This window comes from Mobula hypostoma, chromosome 5 (assembly GCF_963921235.1).
Source record: "Mobula hypostoma chromosome 5, sMobHyp1.1, whole genome shotgun sequence".
NCBI classification, from domain to species: domain Eukaryota; kingdom Metazoa; phylum Chordata; class Chondrichthyes; order Myliobatiformes; family Myliobatidae; genus Mobula; species Mobula hypostoma.
Genome location: NC_086101.1, coordinates 5936735 through 5958733, shown reverse-complemented (window position 1 = coordinate 5958733; position 21999 = coordinate 5936735). Strand labels below are relative to the sequence as shown.

The following is a 21999-nucleotide window of genomic DNA, read 5'->3' as shown; positions in this document are numbered from 1 at the left end:
TGCATAAATAATTCAGGGCTGAGGCGCTGTATTTAAATACATGTAGCATTCAGAATAAGGTGGACAAATTTCTGGCGCAATTAAGAGATTTGTTGGTATGATATTGTGGGCATCACTCAGTTGTGGCTGAAAGAAGGCAACAGCTGGGAGCTTAATATCAAAGGATATACTTTGTATCGAAAGGACAGGCAGTGGCAGTGGTGTGGTTCTGTTGGCAAGAGATGGAACTTCATCTTTAGGAAGAGGTGACAAAGGGTCAGAAAATGTTGATTTTTTTGTCAATGGAGTTAAGAAACTGCAAGGGTGGAAAAAACATTATGGGAATCATATAAATCCAAATAGTAGTCCAGAAATGGGGTTGAGATTGAAATGCGAGTTGGAAACGGCATGTAATATGGGTAATGTCACAATTGTAATGGGGGACGTCAATATGCAAGGGTTTTGGGAAAATCAGGTTGGTGTCGGAGTCGATGGGAGATTCCAAAGTCAGGGGAGCAGGAATGAGTTTCTGTGGGCACAGCAGAGAGATGTGTGTGGTATGTTGCCTCTCTGATGCCAGAGTCAGGGATGTCTCAGATCGGGTCCGTAACATTCTCAAGGGTGACGGTGGGCAGCCAGAAGTCTTGGTACATATTGTCACCAATGATATAAACAGACAAGGTGAGGAGGTCCTGAAGAGAGATTTTTGGGAGCTAGATAGAGAGCTGAAGAAGAGGACCACCAGCATAGTAATCTCTGGAGGCAAAGAATAGGATGATTTGCAAGGTGACTGCATGGCAGAAGAACTGGTGCAGAGGGCAGGGGATCAGATTTATAGATAATTGGGAGCTCTTCTGGACAAGGTACGAATTGCAGAAAAGGGTTACACCGGAACCCAAGGGGGTCCAACATTCTTGTGGGCAGGATAACAGAGTTGTTCGGGAGGTTGAAACTAATTTGGCAGGGGGATGGGAAATGGAATGATAGTGCTGAGGATGAGGTTGTTGGTTTACAAACAAAATAATATGCACCGTGAGTCCAAAAAAGAAGTGGCTGATGATGAGGCAAAATGGCAGTCAACAGAATGAGCAATGTAAAAGGTGGACAAAATAAAAAAGGGTGATTGACAACTGAAGGTGTTATATTTGAATGTGCACTGTATATGGATCAAGCTAGATGATCTTGAAGCACAGTTACAGATTGGCATGTATGATGTTGTAGGCATCATTGAATCATGGTTGAAATATTATAGCTCGGGGATTAATGTTGAAGGGTACACATTGTATCTAAAGGATTAGCAGAAAGGCAGATAAGGTGGCGTTGCTCTATTGGTAAAAAATGAAAGCAAATCATTACAAAGGTGACATTGGGTTGGAAGGTGTTGAATCATTGTGGATAAAGCTGAGGAACTGGAAGGGTAGAAAACACTTGATGGGAGTTGTATACAGATCCCAAACGGTAGCAAGGATGTGGTTGACAAATTACAATGGGAGCTAGAAAATGCATGCCAAAAGGGCAATGCTTCAATAGCCATGGGGATTTCAATATGCAAGTAGATTGGGAAAATCAGGTTGGTGCAGGACCCCAAGAGAGGGAATGTCTAAAATAGCTTTTTGGTGCAGCTCATGGTTGAGCCCACTGGGGATACATCTATTCTGGATTGAGTGTTGTAAAATAAACTGGAAATGATTAGAGAGTTTAAAGTAAAATACCTCTTGGGGGCCCGTGATCATAATATGATCAAATTTACCCTAAAATTTCAGAAAGAGTAGCTAAAGTCAGATGTATCATCTTTATAGTGGAGTAAATGGAATTACAGGGCCATGAGGAGGAGCTGGCCAGAATTGATTGGAAAGGAATATTGGCAGGGATGACAGCAGATCAGCAATGATTGGAATTTCTGGAAGCAATTCAGAAGACACAGGCTATATACATCCCAAGGAGGAAGAAGTATTCTAAAGACACGGTGACACAACCATGGTTAACAGAAGTCAAAGCCAGCATAAAAGCCAAACAGAGCAAAAATAATGGTAGTTCGAGGATTGGGAAGCTTTTAAAGACAAACAGAAGGCAACTTAAAAAGTCATTAAGAAGGTAAAGATGGAATAGAAAGTAAGCTAGCCAATAATATTAAAGAGAATACCAAAAGCTTCTTCTGATACATGAAGTGTAAAAGGGAGGCGAGAGTGGATATCGAACCACTGTAAAAAAATTCTGGTTAGGCCACAACTGCAGTATTGTGCCCAGTTCTGGCTGGCACACTATAGGAAGGATGTTGAGGCTTTGGAGAAGGTGCAAAAGCAGCTTACCAGCATGCTGACTGATTTAGAGGCATGTGCTATCACAACAGTCTGGGTAAACTTAGGTTGTTTTCCCTGCAGCGTCGGAAGCTGAGGGGGGATCTGATAGAGGCTTGTAAGATTATAAGGGGCATAGATAGCGTAGATAGGAGGTATCTGTTTCTACTCTACCACTCTATCTATGATAATCTATAACATTATTTTATAAATCTCTATCAGATCTCCCCTCAGCTTCCGATGCTGGTGAGTATCTGTTTCCCAGGGTTGAAACGTCGAACACCAGAGGGCATACATTGAAGGTGAGAGGCGATAGGTTCAAGGGGGATGTGAGGGGTTTGTTTTTTACTCAGAGCAGTGAAGGCCTGGGCAGTGCTCCCTGGTATAGTGGTAGAGGCAAATACATCAGAGACTTTTAAGAGATATTTGGATACGCACCTGGAGGCATATGGACATGGTGTAGTTAGGAGGGATTAGTGTTTGATTTGTCTTTTAGCTGGTTCGCACAGCATTCAGCATTGTGCTCGAAAGGCCCATCCTGTGCTGTATACTTCTATGTCTATATATTGGGTTGATACCTGCAGGCATTTCCACTGTGTTTCGGTGACACTACAACTAGAGTTCATAGGTTAAGGGTGAAGTATTTAACGGGAATCTGAAGGAGAATGTCTTCACTCAGAGGATGATCCGAGTGCATAATGAGCTACCATTTGAAGTGGTCCAATTTCAATATTTAAGTGAACTTTGGATAAGGAAATGCCTGGGAAGGATATGGAGGACTATGGTGCAGGTGTACGTTGATAGGATTAAGTAGACCAACTGTTCGGCATGGACTAGCTGGACTGAAATTCCTGTTGCTGTGCCGTAGTAGTATACGATGACTATTTCAACAAATTGTCGTCTCTTACGCATTGGCTGCTTGTTTATCATTATGTATTTTTTTCTGAAATTCCATTCTATTTGTTTAGTTTCCTGCAAACGCTGACAAGAAAATTAATTTCAAGGCAGTATATTTACTTTGACTTTGCTCCAGCTGAGAGTCCCATCATTTTGTTTCTGCCCTTCCTGCAGTCCCGGTTGTCAGCAGCAGGTGGAGCTGCACAGATCTCCATCCTCCGGCTGGAAACGACACTGCAATGAATAAACATGATCAGCTGAATTGGCGAAGTCCTGAATTCAGGGCATTTACAACGATGAACAACGGTTTTACGAAGCAGCAGAATATCAGATTCATGATAAGACGATAAAGTAAATGCCGATAAAGTCAACAAAATTGCCAGCTTCCTTATCCATCATCACTTTAAACACATGCAGTATTCAGACCTTACTAATCTCCGATGGCCACACACACACACACACACACACACACACACTCACCTGATCCTTTGATCCTTACGGGGACCTTTCTTTCCCAGTTATACTTCTGCTCTGAATAGAATTCAAAAATCACCTTTACGCTATAGATCGATGAGGCAAGTTTGTTTTATACAGAAGTTTGTTTTGTCCGGGAGGTGGTGGAAGGAGATACAACATTTCAGTGGCATTTAGACAGACTCATGAACAGACAGGAAATGGAGGGTTGTGGACCATGTACAGGCAGATGGGATGAGATTGAACTGGCACAATGTTCAGCACAGACTTGTGGGCCGAATGGCCTGTTCCTGTGCTGTATTGTTCAATGTTCTATGTTCAGCAGTTGTGGACGCAGCAGTCAAACAACAACATCTGGTACGGTCGCTGTGTAAATGCAGTGAAGTGTCCCGGGTGCTGACACAGACGTGTTTCTCACTGGATACAAAACAATGAATACAACAAACTCTGCATACTGTTACATGCATTGGAGACAGTGGAGTGAATACAGTCAACACGGGGTACAGAGGATGCTCTACACAGAGTGCATTGGTTACCACTCCCCTGTGTAACCCAACAGACTGAAGACCAAACAATTAAAAGACACAAAGATCAATTTGTGTTTCAAGAAAATGAGAAACTGGAGCAGGAGTGGCCATTCGGCCCCTTGCTCCTGCTCTGCCCTTCACTCCGAACATGGCTGATCATTGACCTCAGTGACAATTTCCTGCACCATCCCATCATCACTGTTCCCCTTAAATCCAGAAATGTTTTGTAGAGAATTTCAAAGATTCACCACACACTGGGTGAGAAAATAATTCCTCATCTCAGGTGACCCTGAGTTTGCGTCTGTGACCCTTGGTTCCACACCCCATCCAGGGGAAACATCATTCCTGCCTCTACCCTGTCAATACCCTGTGAGAATGTGTCTGTGCCAGTGAGACCACCTCTTATTCTTCTAATTATGAGACAGTCTCACTCAGTGTAATCTCCCTGAGGACACTACCTGAAGTGTAAAACTTTAAAGGAAGAGGGTCAATGTTGAACCGGGATGTTGAAGGCATGTTTTTGGACACAGTGAGTGGTATCTTCCTGGAATGCGCGGCTGAGATGGGGCTTGGTGGAAGCAGATACGATCGTGATGTTCAAGATGCATCTAAACAGGGACATGAACAGGCATGGACTGGAGGGTTTGGGTCATTTGCAGGCAAAGTTGATTACCGAGTTTGTGCCTCCTGGTTCCACGTCCCATCCAGCAGTAACATCATTCCTGCCTCTACCCTGTGACAGTGAGATCACCCTTTATTATTCTAATGATGAGACGGTCTCAGTCAGCGTTATTTCCTTAAGGACACTATGTGAGTGTAAAACATTAAAGTAAAAAGGTCAAAGATAAACTGGGATGTTCAAGGCATGAGTGGCATATTCCTGGAATGCACAGCTGTGATGTGAATTGATGGAGGCAGATACAACTGTCATGTTCAAGAGGCATTTAACCAGCCAATGTAGATCTACTTTCAGTTCAACTGGGAAAGTGGACAAGGAAGAGCAGAAGGAATTTCACTCAGACAAGTGTGGGAAGTTAATCCAGTGAATGGCAGGGCCCTGAGGAGTGGTGAAGAACAAAGATACCGATGGAATCAAGTACATATTTGCCACAGTGAAGATATCGTTAGGCAAAGTAGTGAAGAAGGCATTTGATAGTCTTGTCTTCATCAGTCAGTGTATTAAGTGCAAGAGTTGTCATGACATGGTGCAACTGTACAAGAAATTGGTGAAAACACACCTGGAGTATTGTACACAATTCTGGTTACCTGGTGATAGCAACGATGACGTGAAGCTGGAAATGGTGCAGAAATATTTCCGTCTGATGTTGTCAGACCTACTCCTTGAGTGATGAGAAGAAACAGGATCAGCCTGGACTGTTTTCCCTGGAGCGAATGAGGCTGAGAGCTGAGCTTATTGAGGTTTACAAAATACACAGATAAGGTAGAAGTTTACAGTCCTTTTCCAAGGGTCACAGAGTCTAAACCTGGAACACATAGGTTTAAGGTGAGGGGAAAGTGTGGTGACTTGTGGGATGAGCTGCCAGAGGAAATAGTGGAGGGAGGTCTAATTAAAACATCTGAAAGACAATAAATTATAATAGCGATAAGTGCTTGATAGGGAAGAGGGCAAATGGGACACGTTCATGATAACAGCTTGGTTTGCAGAGACATATTGTGCGTCTCTCCATACTGTCTGTCTCTCTACATCTATATATGAAGAGCAGGACCTCACAGCACAGTAAGTCTGGAAGTTTTCCTGCAGCCGTGTCAGTAATCCCAGTATACCCGTCACCTCTCAATGTCACGTTGCATCAAATTTCCCATCTCACTGAGAAAGTTGTTTGCCTGATAGTTTCACCACATATTTCACCACAGGACAGAACATAACACAGTAGGTGCAGGAACGAGCCCTTCAGCACAATATCTATGCTGACCATATATTTTTATTTACCCATCTTTATACCGTCCTGCTCCATGGATTGAAGGCCAGAACAGGCGCAAGGGGCCGAATGGCCACGCTTGCTCCTGTTTCTTATTTTCTAAAACACGTTTACCTCTGCGCCTTGTTCTCCCTTGGCCTACAGCCTGTCGGATTGCACAGGGAGAAGTGAGAGCACCAGAGATCTCAGCAGCAGGACGGGGTCCAGGAGGCAGCTGCAGACAACAACCTCCAATCCACGGCGGAGAAAGGCCGACCACTCCCACCCCCCCCCCCCTGTCATTGAACCATCTGACGGATTCTCCGCCATTCTCTTCACGTCTGCCATCGGTAGGATTCAAGACCCTGGTCGGTATTGTAGCTTTTGCCCGAGGTGCAACTCCCGATCTGCGGCCTCTCGCCGGGTCCGCCCGCTAACACTGGACGGGGCTGACTACTCCGCCAATGAGAGCCCGTTTTCCCAGAAGTGCTCGCTGATTGGTTGTCAGTGTGTCAGAGAATAGCCTGCTGCCAGAAGCTGGAGGCGTCGTTCTCAATTTGTTCTAGAATCAAAGGAAGCTCCCTGAAGCTACTTCGTTCATCACCCCTCGATGGGAACCCTGCGCAAACGTACTTGGTCACAGTTCTTTCAGAACAACAGCTTTGACCACAAGAACGTCAGGCATGGACAGCAGGGAGTGTCTTGCACTGGATGGACTGAGCCGACAGTCCAGACCGTAAGGCTGAATACCTCATCGCCAGATCTCACCAACAGTCACCGAGACCTTGCCTGCCTGGCGGTGAGGGGAGCCCCGCATACCCGGAGCATGACTCCTGCAGCGCGCTGCCTTGAAGTTATTACAGTGGAGATGAGACGTTCACTCAGCTCTTTGCAGACTGTGGGGCTCGCGAGAGGACGTGGAGAAAGATACAAGGGCCTGTGCCACGGCGGCTGAGTGACACTGATCTTCGGGTAGTTCCCAGGACGCACAGGAAACCGGACATCGAGTGCTGCCGTAAAATTACCAATTCGGCGAATGATACCCGAAACATATTGGTCTGCCATCACATCGAGATGTCCGCAGGGCTTCCCAACCTGGGGTCCACTGCCCCTCGGTTAATGGTACTGGTCCGTGGTATGAAAAAGGATGGGAACCCCTGCTGGAGAGGAGTGTAGCCGACTGGCACGTTCCAGGCTGCAGAGTACGTGCTGAGGGACGGGTTGAAGGGATAGGGTTCCTCTGCTACCGGACAGGGAGAGGCCGGGTTGGGTGAGGAAGTCTCTCTATTATTGTAGTAGTGAACCACCCCGGGGGCCACATGAGCGGCAACAGTCCTAACGGTTTTAATGAATGTAAAAGAGCGCTAAGTACCACATTGACCATGAACATATTGCACGGTTTATTATTGATAATATTTTGTATGTCATGGGGAAAAAAAGAATTCAAATTGTGGGCCGTGTCCAGAAAGAGGGAGAGCGGACCTTCCACTGGAGCCAGGACGGACATGGGTGAAGTCAGGAAGATTCTTCATTTGAAGAGCTGTGGAAATAAAACTTCACCGAAAAACTGAATGTTTTCCATCCTGTGACGTATAATATCCAGTCCTGTGCTTTTTCCTGCAGCCACTGGTCGGTCATCACCGCGGCACCTGTCTCCTCACAGCATAATATTCTCTCCACATCCCCACTTTCATGGCATGAATCAATGTCGCAGTTGATTTAAATGTTTATTTAACGGCTGTTTTACACCCCAGTCTGACTTTCTTTAGACCTCGAAAAAAATTAAAAATGAGCTGCTGGAGGAACTGAATAGGTCAGGCAGCATCTGTGATGGGAAATGGATAATCTACCTTTCGGGTTGAGGCAGTGTAAATGATGGATCTTGACCCGGAAAGCCGGTTGTGCATTTCTCTCCACAGATGTTGCCTGACCTGCTCGGTTCCGCTAGTATGTTGTTTCTAACTCGAGATTTCAGCATCTGCAGCTTCTTATGTCTCTCTTTTCAGAACTTGTCCCTTTCAGTCCTGCCTCAGACTGAACCAGGCTCTTCTCTCCGGCTTCACTTATGTTCTGCATCTTCTTATGTCAATCACGCTTACAGTGGTACCGGCTGCCAATGGCGCTTGTCAAAATTCCCTGTCCTGGGCCTAAGGTTGATCCTGTGGCTTGTCCTACCACCACACGACTTCGAACTTCTTGCAGGTGAAGGTCCTTCGTATCCCAGGGGTGAGGTCTTTGGAGATTCGGTTGACGTATCTGTCACACTGGGGTTTTACGGGATGGGGTTGCTGACCCATGCCAACCCTCTTCCTTTCGCATCCGGGATTGGGATCGTCCATGACTGAATTTTTAGTTATGTTCCCACATGTTAAATGTGTTTCTGATCTCAACTTGTTGAGGAAATTGCCGCAATTCCTCCCACTGAATACACGCAGCAACATAACGTACATTCCCTGCGACTGCAGCGCGTGTAGTGGACAATCGCGGTACTGCAGCGGTTCAGCAGCTCCCCGAAAGTTAAAGGAACCTGAATCAGCAAAGTGCCGGGAGTTAAGATGGTTTCCAGAGATGCGCGGGAACACAGGGAGCACCGCTTCCTGCCGATTAAAGAAACTGTTGCAGTCGATAAGGTAAAAGAAAATCGATTTTGATCACCTGATGGTTTTTCATTGCATATTTATTTTCTAACCCCTGGTGTATATGACAATAAACTGGCCCGAATCGTTACTGCATCTTTATTGTCTAATTCCTTCACTCTCTGCTCCCCAGGACCGGGTTAAATCTGCGGTAGAATGTCTCACAGAAAAGAAATCCGAGCTCGAGGAAATGGAGCGGCAACAGAAAGACAAGATTGCTGGAGTTCGGGTGAGGACTTCCTGAGCAGAATTTCCAATATTGTTGTGTAGTTTTGTTCCCTTTAATGCAGAATAGCAGAGTATCGCAGCTCCAGTGACCTGGGTTAGATCCTGACCTGTGGTGCTGTCTGCATGTTCTCACTGAGACCACGATGGGCCAACATTGCCCAGAAAGCCTGGTTGAATGTTTAATTCGCTACTGTATTTAACCCTGTAAAGTTCGGTGGTCTGTGAATCAGGTGGGAGTTAATGGGTCAGTGAGGAAAACACGGTTTCTGGGAAACGTGAGGGAATAGGATTGAGACCTGAGAAACAGCATAGAATCAATGGGCTGAATGGTTACCTTCCATTTTCTAAGTAGAGACTTTATGGCCATATAATTGCCGAACTGCACCAGATTCTCACTGAGAAAGAGCAGAGATCTTACTCGGAGATCTCAGGGAAGAAGAGGCGAGGATTGTAAATCCGATGGAGAAAAACCTTCGAAAGATTCAAGACAATTTTCTGTGATTCCCACTTATAATATCCCCTGATAGTCAGAGTAACAACCAGTTACAGTCACTGGCTGTGAGCGTGTCTGGTGTGGTGTGTGTGAGGTCTGTCTGCCGATCAGTGGGAACTGGGGTTGAATTGCACAATGTGACCCACACATCATCTGTATCCAATTTCTATTAGGTTCATTGTTTGAGAGAATTTTGTATAGTCTGTTTTTTTGCAGATATATTCTTCATCAGATTATATCCCATTTTACATCATAGACAGGTCTTTCAGTCTGTTCTCTCCTATCAATTTCCCTGCTTCACAAGCCCCCTCCCATCTACTCACCACACCCAGCAACAGTGCCCCTAACTCCATGGACCCTCATGTGTTTCTGCAGCTTCCTTATTATATTTAAACTCTGCTGTTCCACTTCAACCACTCCTGTGGCAGTGAGTCCACATTCCCTTCACTACATTTCAAGCAGATATACTTTCTCCACTTACACCCAGTCAAATCCACCACTATTCATAAACTTCTCCATTTGATCCTCCCTGACATCATATGCTGATTAAAATGCATAGCCTGTCCAGTCTTTCCTGTCAGTTCCATCCTCTCAGTTATGGTACAATCTTCATAAACATTCTAGCGATCTTGTCGTGAGAGGCCCCTTGGGTAAGAGTGACCATAATATAGTGGAATTCTTCATTAAGATGGAGAGTGAGATAGTTAATTCAGAAACAAAGGTTCTGAACTTAAAGAGGGGTAACTTTGAAGGTATGAGACGTGAATTAGCTAAGATAGACTGGCAAATGACACTTAAAGGATTGACGGTGGATATGCAATGGCAAGCACTTAAAGGTTGCATGGATGAACTACAACAATTGTTCATCCCAGTTTGGCAAAAGAATAAATCAAGGAAGGTAGTGCACCCGTGGCTGACAAGAGAAATTAGGGATAGTATCAATTCCAAAGAAGTAGCATACAAATTAGCCAGAGAAAGTGGCTCACCTGAGGACTGGGAGAAATTCAGAGTTCAGCAGAGGAGGACAAAGGGCTTAATTAGGAAGGGGAAAAAAGATTATGAGAGAAAACTGGTGGGGAACATAAAAACGGACTGTAAAAGCTTTTACAGATATGTAAAAAGGAAAAGACTGGTAAAGACAAATGTAGGTCCCCTGCAGACAGAAACAGGTGAATTGATTATGGGGAGCAAGGACATGGCAGACCAATTGAATAATTACTTTGGTTCTGTCTTCACTAAGGAGGACATAAATAATCTTTCAGAAATAGTAAGGGACAGAGGGTCCAGTGAGATGGAGGAACTGAGTGAAATACATGTTAGTAGGGAAGTGGTGTTAGGTAAATTGAAGGGACTGAAGGCAGATAAATCCCCAGGGCCAGATGGTTTGCATCCTAGAGTGCTTAAGGAAGTAGCCCAAGAAATAGTGGATGCATTAGTGATATTTTTTCAAAACTCGTTAGATTCTGGACTAGTTCCTGAGGATTGGAGGGTGGCTAATGTAACCCCACTTTTTAAAAAAGGAGGGAGAGAGAAACTGGGGAATTATAGACTGGTTAGCCTAACGTCAGTGGTGGAGAAACTGCTGGAGTCAGTTATCAAGGATGTGATAACAGCACATTTGGAAAGCGGTGAAATGATCGGACAAAGTCAACATGGATTTGTGAAAGGAAAATCATGTCTGACGAATCTCATAGAATTTTTTGAGGATGTAACTAGTAGAGTGGATAGGGGAGAACCAGTGGATGTGGTATATTTGGATTTTCAAAAGGCTTTTGACAAGGTCCCACACAGGAGATTAGTGTGGAAACTTAAAGCACACAGTATTGGGGGTAAGGTATTGGTGTGGGTGGAGAATTGGTTAGCAGACAGGAAGCAAAGAGTGGGAATAAACGGGACCTTTTCAGAATGGCAGGCAGTGACTAGTGGGGTACCGCAAGGCTCAGTGCTGGGACCCCAGTTGTTTACAATATATATTAATGACTTGGATGAGGGAATTAAATACAGCATCTCCAAGTTTGCGGATGACACGAAGCTGGGTGGCAGTGTTAGCAGTGAGGAGGATGCTAAGAGGATGCAGGGTGACTTGGATAGGTTGGGTGAGTGGGCAAACTCATGGCAGATGCAATTTAATGTGGATAAATGTGAAGTTATCCACTTTGGTGGCAAAAATAGGAAAACAGATTATTATCTGAATGGTGGCCGATCAGGAAAAGGGGAGGTGCAACGAGACCTGGGTGTCATTATACACCAGTCATTGAAAGTGGGCATGCAGGTACAGCAGGCGGTGAAAAAGGCGAATGGTATGCTGGCATTTATAGCGAGAGGATTCGAGTACAGGAGCAGGGAGGTACTACTGCAGTTGTACAAGGCCTTGGTGAGACCACACCTGCAGTATTGTGTGCAGTTTTGGTCCCCTAATCTGAGGAAAGACATCTTTGCCATAGAGGGAGTACAAAGAAGGTTCACCAGATTGATTCCTGGGATGGCAGGACTTTCATATGAAGAAAGACTGGATGAACTGGGCTTGTACTCGTTGGAATTTAGAAGATTGAGGGGGGATCTGATTGAAACGTATAAGATCCTAAAGGGATTGGACAGGCTGGATGCAGGAAGATTGTTCCCGATGTTGGGGAAGTCCAGAACGAGGGGTCACAGTTTGAGGATAGAGGGGAAGCCTTTTAGGACCGAGATTAGGAAAAACTTCTTCACACAGAGAGTGGTGAATCTGTGGAATTCTCTGCCACAGGAAACTGTTGAGGCCAGTTCATTGGCTATGTTTAAGAGGGAGTTAGATATGGCCCTTGTGGCTACAGGGGTCAGGGGGTATGGAGGGAAGGTTGGGGCGGGGTTCTTAGTTGGATGATCAGCCATGATCATAATAAATGGCGGTGCAGGCTCGAAGGGCCGAATGGCCTACTCCTGCACCTATTTTCTATGTTTCTATGTTTCTATTCCTTGTACTTTCTCCCAGAGTTCTGTGTCCCTTGTTGGTGTATCCCTTTCTTCGTGTGTGTCAAGGAAATGGGAATTTTCATCAACTGGTAATAACTTTGCTCAAGTTCCATCTGTAGGGAGAGAGTCAGTCTCAGTCAATTGAGATCTGTGTTTTATTTATTTCAGGAGGAAGCTCATCAGAAGAGGAGGTAAGACATGGTCTTTACTTAAACTCTGTATGGATTTGTAAAATAGTTCAAATATCACTGATGCTCAGTTTATAACAAGCTCTATAATATTTACAGTATTAGTGAAGATGACACGTCCCTGTCAGTGACACATGGCTTGCTACCTGTTGAAAAATTCGATCACCCCTTTTTGTTGAACACCACGTTGAGAGAAATGTTTGATGCAAGTAAACAAGGTAAATATTGACAGTTTCCATTCTCCTTGTTTGTGAACAATTTTAAGTGATACTTACTCACAAAGTTACTAATCATTCCAATGATATTCTCTTCCAATGAACCGATCCCTGTAGTACACCACTGGTCACAGTGCTCCAGTCTGGACAATACCTCTCCACCACCACCTTCTGTCTTCTACCCCCAGTCAATTTTACATCCAATTGAATAGCTCTCCCTGAATACTATGTGATCAAAACTTCTCTATGAGCCTTCTGCATGGAATCTTGTCAAAGGCCTGCTGACTTTTATGTAGGCAATATCTATTGCCCTATTCTCAATAGTCCTTTCTGTCAGCTCATCAAAGAGCAATTCAATCAAATTCATGAGACTATTTCCCAGGGATAAAACAATGTTGACTATCCTGAATCAGTCCATGCCTTTCCAAATGCTGGTAAATCTGTGTCTCAGTATCCATTCCAGTAATTTTCCCACTACTGATGTTAGGCTCAGCGGCCTGGAGTTCCCTGGCTTGACCTTCCAGTCCTTCTTAACTCAAGACACCACCTCAGCCACCCTCCAATCTTCCAGCAGCTCACCTGGGGTGAAATGTCCAAGAACATATATCTGCCAGGGCCTCTGCAATTCCTTCCCTAGTCTTAATGTACTCAGAGGTACGCAGTCACTGTCCGGGGTTCATCTAATACTTCCAGTATCTTCGCTTCTGTACTGTGATATGTTGCAAGATATTACTGTTCATTTTCCTTAATTCCTTAGCTTCCAAGACCCTCTTCCTGGGAAACACAGATGAGAAATATTCATTTGAAACCTCCCCCATCTCCTTTTATCGATGACCATATTGATCCTTAGGGTGACCTATTCGAGTCAAGGTGTCATACATTCAGCCCAATGTCCATGCTGACACCGCTGCCTAGTGAGCAGGTGCCACCCTGGTCAATAGCCCTGTAAAATACTTCCATCCATGTACATATCAACTATAGATCCTTTTAAATGTTGCTTATTTCTAGCAGCTCGTTCCATATATGCACCACCCTTCATGTGAAGATATTCCTCATGTCACTTTTAAATACATAAGGCCATAAGATATAGGAGCAGAATTAGGCCATTCAGCCCATTTAATCTGCCCACCATCCCATTCAACCCCGTACACCTGCCTTCTCACCGTAACATTTGATTCCCTGACCAATCAGGAAACTTTGCCTTAAATATGGTCTTGGCCTCCATAGCTGCCTGTGGCAGAGCATCCCTCTGTTTAACTATCCTCTGGTTAAGCAATTGTGCACTCTAGTTTTGGACACACCCACCATCGGAAGTATCCTCTCCACATCCACCTTATCTAGTCCTTTCAACATGATAACCCCTTCATTCCTTGTGTTCCTGTGGACAGCAGCTGGCCAAAGTTGATTGGAAGGATACACGATCAGGGATGATTCAAATTTCAAAGTTCAAATTAAATTCATTAAAGTACATTTATGTCACCATATACAATCCCGAGATTCATTTCCTTGCAGGCATGCTCAGTAAATCCAATAACCATAACAGAATCAATGAACAGGTATATTACCAGTGTGGAAAAGATGACAAAAGAAAGAAAGAAAAAAGAAGTATTAATAATAATTAATAAGCAATAAATATCAAGAACTTGAGAAGAGTCCTGAAAGTGGGTTCCTAGAATGTGGGAATAATTCAGTGATGGGCCAAATGAAGCTGGGTGAGGTCATTCCCTCCGGTTTAAGAGCCTGATGGTTGAGGAGTACTAATTGTTCCTGAACTGGTGGTGTGGGTCCTTAGGCTCATGTACCTTCTTCCTGATGACAGCAGCAAGATGAGAGCATGACCTGGGTGGTGAGGGTGCCTGATGATAGCCACTGCTTTCCTGTAATGGCTGGAGTTGTGGGGAGAAATTCAGAAAGCACGGGATAGATACATCCCAAGTCAGAAGAAGTATTCTAAAGGGAGGATGAAGCAGGGAACCTGCAGAAGGCCTTAGACAGATTAGGAGAATAGGCAAAGAAGTGGCAGATGGAATATAGCGCAGGGAAGTGTATGGTCATGTACATTGGTATAATGAATAAAGGTGTAGACTATTTTCTAAATGGGGAAAAAATCGAAAATCAGAGGTGCAAAGGGACTTGGGAATCCTTGTGCACAATTCTCTGAAGTTTAACTTACAGGTTGAGTCTGTGGTGAGGATTGCAAAGCAATGTTAAGCATAAATTTTCAGAGGACCAGAATATAAGAGTGAGGATGTGATGGAGAGACATTATAAAGCTTTGGTCAGACTACTCTTGGAGTACTGTAAGCAGCTTAGGGACCCTAGGATGGCAAGGTGGAACAAAGGAGCAGAGGGGGTGTAAGGCTTCCCTCTGCTATCCTGCAGGTTAACCTTGGGCAAGGTGTAACACCTGCTTAGACCCCACCTCCTCCCCCTACTAATCAGGGTCAAGTGAAGCCATGGGACTAGGTGATGGGTGGTCTTATGAAAAGCTGGTGCATATACAAGCCCAGATTATGCGACCACTGACTCCAGGCAGACAACCTCTGAAGAGTATTGATAATTTTTGGGTCTCTCGTCTTGTACAAACATTGCCCAGAAGCAGGCAATGATAAACCACTTTTGTAGAAAAATTTGCTAAGAACAATCCTGGTCAACAATTGAAGAATGAGGTGGGATCTCATTGAAACCTATTTAATATTGAAAAGCCTAGATAGAGTGGATGTGGAGATGATGTTTCCTATAGTGGAGGGGTCCAAGACCAGAGGAAACAGTAATAGAACAGAGGGGATTCCTTTTAGAACAGAGATGAGGAGGAATTTCTTCAGCCAGTGGTTGATGAATCTATGGAATTCATTGCCACAGATGTCTGTGGAAGCCAAGTCATTGAGCATGTTTAAAATGGAGGTGGATGGGTTTTGATTAGTCAGGTTGTGAAGGGTTATGGGAAGAAGGCAGGGGAGGTGTGTGGAGAGGGATAATATATCAGCCAATGTGGAATGTCAGGAATGACTCCATGGGCCAAATGGCCTAATTCTGCTGCTGTGTATTCACCCTATTTCTGCCCCAATGATCTTATATTCCTTGATCAGATCACTCCACAATCTCCAATGTTGTAGGGAGTAAAATTCTAGTCTACTCAACCACTCCATGTAATTCAGGCCCCCGAGTCCATGCCACATCATGATAAATCTTTTCTGTACTTTTTCTAGTTTAATAACATATTTCCTCTAACAGGGTGACCAGAACTGTGCACAGTAAGTGATGTTGTGGTATATCTGAGTCCAGCCCTCCAACCTGGGGAAACTGGCCTGCTATCTCTCACCCCTCCTCAGTTCACAGTCACCTCGTACCCTTGTCTCATCACTCCCCTTCTCCTCTCTATACTCGCAATCTCCACTCCCCACTCCATTATTGGAAATAATTAAGGTGGAGTTTGAGAAGATTTTGATAGATCGAGGAATAGAGGTTTGCGGGGAACGGGCGCAGAAGAGGAATTGATGCCGGGAGCGATCAGTCACTGTCACATTGAATGAATGGCCGGTTCCTGTGCTGAACTGTTTATGTTCTCTGTCCCCTGTTTAGAAGAATGAGAGGGATGTTAGGGAAACACAAGATTCTTTCAGGCCTCAAAAGGGGGGATATTTCCCCTGCAACACACACAAAATGCTGGAATAACTCAGCAGATCAGGCAGCATCTATGGAAATGAATAAACAGTTGTCATTTCCAGCCGACACACTTCTTCAGTCTGCGGAATTGAAGGTCAGGAGTCACTGTCTCAAGATGGGGTGTACCCTCGGAGGATGGTGTATCTTTGGAATTCTCTGCACCGGAGGCCTGTGGGGTCTCAGTCATTCAGTTCATTTAAAGTCACAGAGGCATTGTTGTACAGCACAAAAAAATGGGTCCTTCGGCCCATCACCTCTGTGCTGGCCTATTTACTATTTACCCATCTACACATGCCATTGATCAGCGTAAGGCCAGACTCGTTTGTGCCTTGCCTATTGAAATGCCTGTCCAAATGTCTCTGCAGCATAGTAGACTGGAGGCCTGTGAACTGCAGGTGTTGCTGCTGGACTCGTGATTGTTTGTCATTCATGATAATGATTTGGATGAGAATGTAGGTGACAAAGTCAGTTTCGTGTATTACACTAAAATTCATAGTATAGTGGACAGTGAAGAGGATTATCTAAGTTTACAATGGGCCCTTGATCAACTGGGCCAGTGGGCTGAGGAATGGCAGGTGGAGTTTAATTCAGAGAAATGTGGGGTGTGGCATTTTAAGAAGACAAACCAGGTCAGGAATTAAACAGCAATTGACGGGACTGTGGAGAGTGTTGTAGAACAGCGAGAGAGAGAGACAGGGGAGTTCTGGTCCGAATACTGAGTACAGGAGCTGGGACTTCCGGTTACGTGTGTGCAGGACATTGGTCCGACTGCATTTGGAGCAGTGTGTACAGTTCCGGTCACCTTGCTATAGGAGGGATGTCATTCAACTGGAGAGAGTGCAAAACAGATTTACGAGGATGTGACTGGGGCTGGAGGATATGGAATAGAAGCAGAGGTGGGATAGGCTTAGACTTTCTCCCTGAAGCTGAGGAGGCTGCCAGAGGAAGCTGCAGAGACGGGTACAGTTACAATGTCTTAAAATGCATCTTGGCTGTTATGTAGATAAGAAAGGTGTAAAGGAATAATGGGCAAATGGGACTAGCTCATAAAAGCAAGTTGGTCGGCGTGAACATGTTGGGTTAAAGAACCTCCTGTTTAAATCCCTCTAGTGTTCACTCACCCCTACCCACCAAATTCAGTTGTCATTCCACCCCTTCCTCACACCCATTTCTACTCTTTCCATTCTTGACTATGGAGATGATTCCACGGCCAAATCAGCCATGATCTTATTAAATGGTGGAGCAGGTTCGACGGGCCAGATGGTCTACTCCTGCTCCTATTTGTTATGTTCTTCAGAATCAGAATCAGGTTTATTAGCACCAGTACTTGTCGTGAAATTTGTTAACTTAGCAGCAGCTTAATACAATACATAATATAGAAGAAAAATAAAATAATAATAACAAATAAATAAGTAAATCAGTTAAATGTATATTGAATAGATTAAAAATTATACAAAAACAGAAATAATATATATTAAAAAAGTGAGGTAGTGTTCACAGGTGCAACGTCCATTTTGGAATTGGATAGCAGAGGGGAAGAAGCTGTTTCTGAATCGCTGAGTGTGTGCCTTCAGGCTTCTGTACCTCTTACCTGATGGTAACAGTGAGAAAAGGGAATACCCTGGGTGCTGGAAGTCCTTAATAATGGCACGGCTGCTTGAAGATGTCCTGGGTACTTTGTAGGCTAGTACCCAAGATGGAGCTGACTAGATTTACAACCATCTGCAGCTTCTTCCGGTCCTGTGCAGTAGCCCCTCCATACCAGACAGTGATGCAGCCTGTCAGAATGCTCTCCACAGTTCATCTGTAGAAGTTTTTGAATGTATTTGTTGACATACCAAAGCTCTTCAAATTCCTAATGAAGTATAGTTGCTGTCTTGTCTTCTTTATAGCTGCATCAATATGTTGGGACCAGGTTAGATCCTCAGAGATCTTGACACCCGGGAACTTGAAGCTGCTCACTCTCTCCACTTCTCATCCCTCTGAGGAATGGCATGTGCTCCTTGTTATGATCTGAAATATCGACTGTTTATCTCCTTCACACATGGCTCTTGACCCGCTGATTTCCTCCAGTACTTTGTGTGATTTTCAGGAACATTTCACTCTCCATCCAGAGTCTCCTTCAGACCCACCGATCCCCGGGGACTCTCTAATTCTCTGCTTCTTCTCCCCAGTCTCTGTCACCCTGGATGTAGAAACAGTGTCTAATGATCGGAGGAGTGTGAGATACACTGGGACCTGGAGGGATCTCCCTGACACCGGGAAGAGGTTCACAGTCTGGGAATGTGTGCTGGGATCAGAGGGATTCACCTCAGGGAGACATTACTGGGAGGTGGAGGTGGCAGGGAATCTGTACTGGTGTCTGGGAGTCACAGATTCTGGATCATCACAGGGGTTGATCACGTGATCTGTGTTCCCCCTTCCTCTGAATCCCATCTCCCTGCTGGTCCCACCCCTGGAAGTGTAGGAGTTTATCTCAGTTACGAGTCCGGGACAGTTTCATTTTACAACGCAGAGACCAAGTCCCATCTCCACACCTTCACTGGGAATAAATTCACAGAGAACCTTTATCCTTTCTCTGGACTTGGCATAAAATCCGGTGGCTGAGAATCTGCTCTGGGTCTGTAAATGGTTCGGGTCCCAGAACTGAAGTCAGGAGTAAGTCAGTGTAAATATAAATGTGTGGAGAGTGAAATAAACACGATGTGAGAATTATTGTTCTATTTGCTTTAAATCATTCACCACATCCGTCAACGGAACAGAAACACTATGGATTCAGAGCAGCCGTGAGTTGCGGGTCCTGAGCTCCCCGGCTCTCCCTGGTCCTAAAGTTCACTCACACTGAGACGGGTAACACGGTACAAGTGATGGTGGGCTGACTGAGGAAAGTCAAGGTGAATCTTGGAAAGGTGGGACATAGAAAACATAGAAAATAGGTGCAGGAGTAGGCCATTCGGCCCTTCGAGCCTGCACCACCATTCAGTATGATCATAGCTGATCATCCAACTCAGAACCCTGTATCAGCCTTCCCTCCATACCCCCGATCCCTTTAGCCACAAGGGCCATATCTAACTCCCTCTTAAATATAGCCAATGAACTGGCCTCAACTGTTTCCTGTGGCAGAGAATTCCACAGATTCACCACTCTCTGTGTGAAGAAGTTTTTCCTAATCTCGGTCCTAAAAGGCTTCCCCTCTATCCTCAAACTGTGACCCCTCGTTCTGGACTTCCCCAACATCGGGAACAATCTTCCTGCATCCAGCCTGTCCAATCCCTTTAGGATCTTATACGTTTCAATCAGATCCCCCCTCAATCTTCTAAATTCCAACGAGTACAAGCCCAGTTCATCCAGTCTTTCTTCATATGAAAGTCCTGCCATCCCAGGAATCAATCTGGTGAACCTTCTTTGTACTCCCTCTATGGCAAAGATGTCTTTCCTCAGATTAGGGGACCAAAACTGCACACAATACTGCAGGTGTGGTCTCACCAAGGCCTTGTACAACTGCAGTAGTACCTCCCTGCTCCTGTACTCGAATCCTCTCGCTATAAATGCCAGCATACCATTCGCCTTTTTCACCGCCTGCTGTACCTGCATGCCCACTTTCAATGACTGGTGTATAATGACACCCAGGTCTCGTTTCACCTCCCCTTTTCCTAATCAGCCACCATTCAGATAATAATCTGTTTTCCTATTTTTGCCACCAGTGGTTAACTTCACATTTATCCACATTAAATTGCATCTGCCATGAATTTGCCCACTCACCCAACCTATCCAAGACACCCTGCATCCTCTTAGCATCCTCCTCACAGTTAACACTGCCACCCAGCTTCGTGTCATCTGCAAACTTGGAGATGCTGCATTTAATTCCCTCATCCAAGTCATTAATCTATATTGTAAACAACTGGGGTCCGAGCACTGAGCCTTGCGGTACCCCACTAGTCACTGCCTGCCATTCTAAAAAGGTCCCGTTTATTCCCACTCTTTGCTTCCTGTCTGCTAACCAATTTTCTATCCACATCAATACCTTACCCCCAATACCATGTGCTTTAAGTTTGCACACTAATCTCCTGTGTGGGACCTTGTCAAAAGCCTTTTGAAAATCCAAATATACCACATCCACTGGTTCTCCCCTATCCACTCTATTAGTTACATCCTCAAAAAATTCTATGAGATTCGTCAGACATGATTTTCCTTTCACAAATCCATGCTGACTTTGTCTGATGATTTCACTGCTTTCCAAATGTGCTGTTATCACATCTTTGATAACTGACTCCAGCAGTTTCCCCACCACCGATGTCAGGCTTACCAGTTTATAATTCTCTGGTTTCTCTCTCCCTCCTTTTTTAAAAAGTGGGGTTACATTAGCCACCCTCCAATCCTCAGGAACCAGTCCAGAATCTAACGAGTTTTGAAAAATTATCATGTGGTGGTGGAGACAGGCAAAGTGCAGGGGAGTCTCAACAGGTCAGGCAGCAACGATAGTTGGAAATGAGTAATTGACGTTTTGCCTCGATACCCTTCAGCTGGACTGAAAGTAAGAAAGAGGGAGGCTGGAGGGTGGAAATGTGTCAGACGATGGGAGGTGAGAGGTGGCAGTGACAAAGATGATGGAATCTGGTCAGAGGGGAAAGTGGAGCCTGGAATAAAGGGAGGGAGGGGGGGAGGAAAGTGTGGGTGATGGACAGATGGAGAGATGGGGGTGGGAGAGAAGAAAGAGATAAGGTGACAGGGCTGGTGGATCAGGAGGATGAGAGAGGATTAAAAAGGGAATGTGACAGAAAATGTGGGGAACTAGTCCCAAAAGTTTTGGAATTCAATGTTCCTGGCCCTGAGTGGAACATGAACTGTTCTTCAAATTTATGAGAAGAATCAAGCCAGGATTAGAACGGATTCCCACATGGAAAAAGAAGAGAAAATCTGCAGATGCTGGAAATCCGAGCATACATTCTCTCCTGGAATCAAAACGCTGTCTGAAGCAGAAGGGGTTTACAGGACTGGCCGAGGGAAACCTTTTCTACCCGAGGGTCCCGTCCACAACCAGGAAAGGCTGACCTTCCATTGGAACTGGATCGCACTGGTGGAAGCTGGAAGCTTCTTCACACGAAGGGCAGTGGAAATCTGACTTCGCCGAAAAGCTGAACTTCTTCCAATCCATGGTGTACAATCTCTAGTCCTTATTTTCTGCAATGGCCGCAGTTCCTGTCACATTGCAACGCATCTTCTCTGTTTTGTAAAATAATTTGTTTTAACAGTTGTTCTAAATTTATATTTAACTGCCGCCTAAAACCGCACTGGTTCCCTTTTTAATGTTGTTCCTTTCTGTCCAGCTGCAAGCTGCCAAGCCCTTTATTCTCATTTCATTGATTTTCAGCCCTGTTTGTTATCGTCCTGATCCCTCCGTCACTTGAGATTAGTTGGAAGATACCAGGATGCCTTCCACTGAAAACATGCAGCAACATAATCACAAACTAGAGAAGATCGGCAGGTGCTGGAAATCCGAGTAATACACACAAAATGCTGGAGGGGCGC

General features: G+C 44.9%; 1 protein-coding gene across 1 annotated transcript in view; it reads left to right on the top strand.

Moving 5' to 3' along the window:
- The window catches only part of LOC134346424 (uncharacterized), a 57402-nt gene extending 38264 nt beyond the window's left edge, over positions 1-19138 (top strand). The window contains exons 12-14 of the mRNA XM_063047793.1: positions 6989-7215; positions 8863-8958; positions 18739-19138. Of these exons, the coding sequence (XP_062903863.1) occupies positions 6989-7215; positions 8863-8958; positions 18739-19077 (662 nt within the window). The 3' untranslated portion in view covers positions 19078-19138. The remainder of the gene's footprint in view (positions 1-6988; positions 7216-8862; positions 8959-18738) is intronic.
- The last annotated feature ends 2861 nt before the right edge of the window (positions 19139-21999 follow it).